The sequence below is a fragment of the Priapulus caudatus genome, unplaced genomic scaffold (assembly GCF_000485595.1).
Source record: "Priapulus caudatus unplaced genomic scaffold, Priapulus_caudatus-5.0.1 Scaffold1949, whole genome shotgun sequence".
NCBI lineage: Eukaryota > Metazoa > Priapulida > Priapulimorpha > Priapulimorphida > Priapulidae > Priapulus > Priapulus caudatus.
This window is the reverse complement of record NW_014579010.1, coordinates 31,656-38,246: the sequence shown is the minus strand read 5'-3', so window position 1 is coordinate 38,246 and position 6,591 is coordinate 31,656. Positions and strand designations below refer to the sequence as shown.

The following is a 6,591-nucleotide window of genomic DNA, read 5'->3' as shown; positions in this document are numbered from 1 at the left end:
GTCCGACCTATTTTGACCAATTTTGTTTCAATGCCGATTTCTCTTTCGTGTGTGCGATAGGAGGTACTTCTGGTTGGGGGTAATGAAAGGCAACTACATTGATTTATACTTGGATGATGTGCGCCCCCCCCCCCGCCCGGCCCCCCGGGGGCCCCCCTTGATTCATATCTACCACATTCTTCAAGCTATGGCGGCATTTATCAAAAGGGGTCGAACTAGCCCCGGTCTCCCCCACACGCGCGCGCGCATAAAACACAAAACACATTTACACTACACGCCACATAGACACAAATCACATAGATACACACACTACACTACAGCGCGCACACACACACAAATACACACCACACACACACACACACACACACACACACGCACACATACACAACACCACAAACACACACCACACATACAAACGCCGCGCGGGACATAAACACCACACACACTCACACACACACACACACACACAACACACACACACACAGCACACACACACGGCATACGCATCAAAACCACACACACGCGCAGGGCCGCAAAACCCACAGCGACATACACAAAACACACACTATACACGCACACATAGGAACAAACACATACCATACACGGCGACGCACAACACACACAAACACACAACACACACACACACACACAACACACACACAGCAAACACCACACAGCACACACACTAACTGAAAAATAAGATAGCTTCTAAGAGTATTATTGGAGTCAACGTCTGAACGTTGTACTTTTACGTTTACGTTGAACAATCTAGCCTGCGACATCAGGTCAGTTTCTTGACAGCGGGGCGACTTTCTGCGGGCGGTAGGCCTATCTTGCATCGATGTTTAATATTTCCACGTGTCCTGACGCACGACAGGTCGTTGTCGTAACAGGCTACTTACAGATATGTACCCCGGCTAGTTTTCCTAGGTTGTTTAGTTCATATATGTTTATATTTTTATATGAGGCTATGATTAGTCAGGGTTAGGGGTTAGTAGGGTATAGGGCTTAGGGGTTGGTTAGGTAGGGTTAGGGCTTACATCTTCTGTAGTACGAATACTCTGGGGTACACTTCTGTGTTATACAATATGTACTCCGGTACATATCTGTAAGTACTGCTTACGCATTAACGATCCCCTTGAGCTCGTCAGTGATGCATTTCTTTTTGTGGCACTTCATCTGGGCACTTGTTTAATCTACCAATTTTTTGCCGTGAGAAACCTTGACTTAGGCCAGCCGCACGACCAAGCGATTTACTAAACGATGAAGCGATGAAAGCGAATGAAACGGATGTAGGTGTGCGGCCGGCTTTATGCTTACAAGGAAATGCGTTCTCTAATTTATATATAAGAATACAATGTAAAAACAATGTATAATATTTTCTCTGGTTAAGTTAGACTGAGGATAATGCTGTAGTTATCCTTGGAAATCTTGGATGGAGCGCCTTTGGTTAACATTGTTTTTAGCTCATCTGCACATACGTCAATGCAGCTTTGTAGAAATCTTGACTCGATCGCTCCGTCCGTCTTCCGTCCGTCCGTCCGTCGCCGTCGTCGTCCGTTCCGTCAACAGTTGCGGCCACAAATCTTAAAGCGCTGCGACGTACGGTCACGATATTACGGCACTTTGGGGCGGGATCGGCAAACGAGTTGGCTGTCTGAAGCTGGGGGGTCAAAGGTCAAAGGCAAGAGGCTGGTAAAAACGAAGGGGGAACATTCAACATCCTTAACTTAAGCGTATAGGGAGGAAATGCCAGAATTTGGCACAAATCTAAACGGCCCGACCAGGCTCGTGATATGTCGGTGTTAGCATCATGGTTAGGCAAAACAGCCATCACTGTGCCGAATGAGGTCATCATGGTCAAAGGTCAATGGCACAGGGCAGATTTTAGACATTTTCTTGAGAGGACATGGTCTGCACGGAGCGATGAAAAACGTTTTCTGTTCAGCGGTCGAACCTAAAGGCTTTTTATGGATTAATTGAAAGACATGATAAATCTACTTCTGCTGACATGCCGAAGAGTAAGTGCTCAGAGTAACCTTTGACCCTCCAAGAGGAGGGAGGGTTAAAAATGATTTGTTGACTGTCTAGTTAGAGAAGAATTCTGACTGCCGGTTTGCCTAAGTCAGAATCTATACATGATCCTGGCATGTATGAGGTACAATGTCACAGTTTGATAATTTCAAAAGCTAAATTTGGTTAAAGAAGGTTTCATGCTGCCTTAATGCGTATAATTTATATGGCAGTGCTGTAGTGTCAGTAGTACATGTAACGTAATGCACTGCCAGTGTGCTACTTCCAGTGCATGGTTTTGGTACTGCTGGAGTTTTTCCTTAATTGGTATTAACAGGTGCGGCAGCTCTTATTGCGCAGCCTGTTAGGCTTGCGTAGGTAAATGGATGGAGTGCTTACCTATTCTGTCTTGCAGGTAGTTGTTGCTTACTACGTATGATGGGAGCTTCCATCTTTAATCTGAAGACACTTTAAACGTACGCGCCATCTCGTGGCAACTTCATAACGATCCAACGAACATTCTTTTTTAGAAGGTTCCGGCAACGATTTAGTAACGCAGGAAGCAGACAGCTGTGATGGTAAAGCGATAGACAACGATTTAGTCACGCAGGAAACACAAAGCTGCGATGGTAAAGACACAGACTACCAACCAAGCAGACTACCAATCTGTAGTGATAGGGATAGTGATGTAGATTATGAACCCTCTCATTCTAATGACAGTTCGGATTCCATAGTAGATGGATCAACATCAGACTCAGGCATGTCAGATATCTTTCCTGTACCTAAAATAAATCTTCATAGAAATACTCCTCTAACAAGTGGCCCTTCCAATGAGACGATTACTGCGAGTGTTGCTGTTGTTTCGCCCAGTTTCGATGATATTGAGACTGCTGCACATGGATTAGGTCAAAGTGAGGAAGGCGCGCAGAAACAGAGCATAACAGTACGTACCACTGATAATCAGGGAGGCAGAAAATATGACAAGAAATTTTATTGCTATTTCTGCAAGAAGCCTCAAAGTAAGCTAGTTCGGCATCTTAAAACTGTTCATAGAACTGAAGCAGAAATTGAGCAATATTTTTCTGAAAAGAACCCAAAACAAAAGAATGTGCTAATGCTGAAATTGCGTAATCTTGGAAATCACCAGCATAACTGTGATGTGCTTCGGCAGAAGACTGGGGATCTTGTTGTATCACACCGACCCACAGAAAATGTAGATTACACAGCATATATTCCATGTAAATATTGTTATGCATACTTCGCCAAGGCCTCGTTATGGAAACACTCATGCCCACTAGTTCCTGATGGTGGCAAGGCACATAGAAAAAAACGCATAGGGAAAAGTGGAGCCAGCTTGTTGCCATCAGAAGGAAATGGAGAGCTTGATTTTGTTATACACGGTATGAGGCGGGATGATATTGGGGAGGTTACAATGAAAGATGCACTAATTTTGCAATATGGCCGCCACCTTGTCAAAAAGTATGCCAATGATAAGGAGCAGTATTGCTACATTCGTGGAAAAATGAGACAACTAGGACGTCTTCTGATGTGTCTTAAAAAGAAAACAGGAAATAAAAATGACACGATGTATCATTTTGTCCATCCCACTAAGTTTCGACTTGTTGTAGAAGCAGCTCAGGAATGTGCAGGATTTGATGAAGTAAACCATACATATTCTGCACCATCTCAAGCAATCAAGTCTGGTCAGCTAATGAAAAAAATCGCTGAAATAAAAATGACTCAAGCTATGGAGAGAGGGGAAACAGAAGTATCTGATTCATGTGGGCAATTCCTAAAACTGTGTGATTTACAGTGGTCACAGTTGTCTACTACTGCACATAAGAATCTCTCAGAAAGAAAACGTAATAGTGTCAGGTTTTTGCCTCTTACAGAAGATGTTGTTAAATTAAACAAGTACCTGGATAATAATGGATCCAAACAATGTAGCGTACTTCAAGAAAATAGTGATAATGCAGACGCATATGCTACACTGACACAAATAGTACTTGCAAAACTGATACTGTTTAATCGGAAAAGACAGGGTGAAGTCTCTAAAGTACTAGTTACAGATTGGAAAGCTAAAAGTAAAGGAAACCCAGACAGCTGCATAACTGAATGTTTGAGCGAGGTTGAAAAGGGTCTATTAAAGGTACTTGAACGACTTGAGATTAGGGGGAAAAGAGGACGTATTGTTCCTATCCTAATCACAGAAGATATCAATAACTGGATGAAAATACTTCTTCAGGTAAGATCACAGCACATACCAGATTCAAATCCATTCCTCTTCCCAAGCAACACATCATACTCACACCTTCGTGGATCAGACATTATGAGGAGATTTGCTTCAGAGTGTGGGGCGAGCAAACCAAATCTACTTACATCAACACAACTAAGAAAGCATGTGGCCAGTATGGCCCAGGTCCTTAATCTGAAGGAACATGAAATGGATATTCACGCACGCACGCACGCACGCACGCGCGCGCGCAACATTTCGTAGATAAATAACACGTTATCGATAGAATATGAAAAATTCGTTTTTTTCGCAGATCACGTTCTGCTTTATCTGCATGAGATAGGAATATCTTTTTTATCTCATACATCTCACAGCGAGAAATCGGAATCGAGAGCATGGTTAGTGGCATGGAGAGTTCAACTCACCCGCGGCAGTGAAGGTAGGCGAATATATATGCGCGCGCGTGTGTGTGTGCGTGCGTGCGTGTGTGTGTGTGCGCGCGTGCGTGTGTGCGTGCGTGCGTGTGTGCGTGCGTGCGTGTGTGTGCGCGTGTGCGTGTGCGTGTATAGGGACGTCGTACAGTAGCAATAGCCGAACGTTGTCAGAAACACCGTATAGCTGTGCTATAACGATTAGTATATAACGGTCCCCCGCTTTATCGGAACAGTTCGGGAATCATAAAAATGCGAAATCGCGAGTTTTCCGCGCAAAATTCGACAGAGAGCGGCCATCAATTATGATGAAACCAAATCCGAGTCATTACAACATGGTAATGTTTTTCCGGTGCGCCAAAGGCCGCACGAGTCCCCGCCAACTCGCTCAATCATATTTACTAAACGATGCATCACTATAAAAAAAACGCCACAATTACGTCACGTGCGGCTAGATATAATCTTCTGATACAATGCGAATTATTACCGACTGCTGCTGCTGGTGGTGATGCTGCTGCTGCCGTAATGAAATATATCCAGACGTGACATTAATTCAACAACAACGCGCATTTCCGATTCCCATGGCAACCGATCTACGTAAGCAGTAGATAAAATTGCCGACTTTCGCTAGCTGCTAGTGATGCTGCTGATGCTGCTGCTGTTGTTGTTGTTGTTGTTGTTGTTGTTGTTGCTGCTGCTGCTGTTGTTTACTGCAACTGCTGTTGTTGCTGCTGCTCCTGCTGCTGCTGCTGCTGCTGCTACTGCTGCGGGTGTTGTTGTTGTTGTTGTTGTTGTTGCTGCTGCTGCTGTACTGCTTCTGCTGCTACTGCTGCTGTTGTTGTTGTTGTTGTTGTTGTTGTTGTTGCTGCTGCTGTTACTTCTACCGCAGACGGCGCTGGTACCGAGAGAAAGATTACCGACTTCCCAGAGCTCAGGCTTCCCCCAGCCCTTCCTCCCCTCCTCCTTCCCGCTCCGACCCATCCTCCCCCCACACCACGAAATACGGCTCAAATAATGACGTTCACGAACTCTTTAATGGCTTCCACGAAAAACTAGTTACGAAAATGGCCAGAGATTGAAGAATGCCGAAGCACAATCATGGCCGCCCACGCGCAAATCCGTACTGCGTCATGAAAAAGTCTCACCCTATTATGAAAAGGACTTTGAAATTAAGAGGCGAGGGTATGTAAATAAATATTAGCGGACAAGAAATTGGCTTGAAATCCATTGTCTAATGAATGTCCACACGAAAGAAACCTGCGATCATGTGGTACAGTATCTCATAGCGTACAGACATTAATAAAATTCAAAAGAAATAAATAAGAATGAAATAAAATAATTAATAATAAAATAACTCAAAAGAATAAAAGACTACAGTGCTGCTAAAATCACTGTAATAAAAGTCCGCATTTCCACTTCACGTGTCCGATGCTTGATAAAAGCACGCTGCATCGCCCCGCTGCGCAACACCGAGAGGATAAACCGACAAAAGGGTTAAATATAGGTAAGCAAACCTCTTCAGACTCGCGAAATTATCGCGCTAGCTTCAGGTGGCTGCGCCATTAGCAACCACGTTGACGTGACAGTAGCAGCTGCTCACACACAGCTTCTGCCAGCGACATCGATGTCAACGCGTCACACACGTACGCACGCACGCACACACACGCACACACGCACTTACACGCACGCGCACGCACGCGCACGCACGCACGCACGCGCGCACACACACACACGGATTTTTTTTTCAAGTTGATCATTCTTCGGCAGTACGCGAATGTAACTTCTGCAAAAAGGCGATCCGCATTTAGCTCGATAATTTTCCAACAGTACATGAGCGAAACTACGCGCAGTGTGTGTGTGTGTGTGTGTGTGCGTGTGTGTGTGTGTGTGTGCGTGTGTGTGTGTGTGTGTGTG

General features: G+C 44.7%; 2 protein-coding genes across 2 annotated transcripts in view; one reads left to right on the top strand and one right to left on the bottom strand.

The window, feature by feature from the left end:
- The first annotated feature begins 2,011 nt into the window (after positions 1 to 2,011).
- On the top strand, positions 2,012 to 4,683 carry LOC106817958. The gene is made up of 3 exons (XM_014822663.1): positions 2,012 to 2,021; positions 2,544 to 4,468; positions 4,621 to 4,683. Exons 1-3 carry the CDS (start codon positions 2,012 to 2,014, stop codon positions 4,681 to 4,683), a joined length of 1,998 nt encoding a protein of 665 aa, XP_014678149.1.
- Positions 4,684 to 5,908: 1,225 nt separating this feature from the next.
- The window catches only part of LOC106817957 (SEC14-like protein 1), a gene marked incomplete at its 5' end in the record, with an annotated part of 26,011 nt that continues 25,328 nt past the window's right edge, over positions 5,909 to 6,591 (bottom strand). The window contains 1 exon segment of the mRNA XM_014822662.1: positions 5,909 to 5,934. Within this exon segment, the coding sequence (XP_014678148.1) occupies positions 5,909 to 5,934 (26 nt within the window).

What these genes read in the sequence shown, in the direction of transcription:
- LOC106817958 (XM_014822663.1), top strand. An exon ending in AACATGAAATGGATATTCAC is followed by an intron (nt 4,469 to 4,620) that starts GCACGCACGCAC and finishes TACATCTCACAG; the next exon opens with CGAGAAATCGGAATCGAGAG.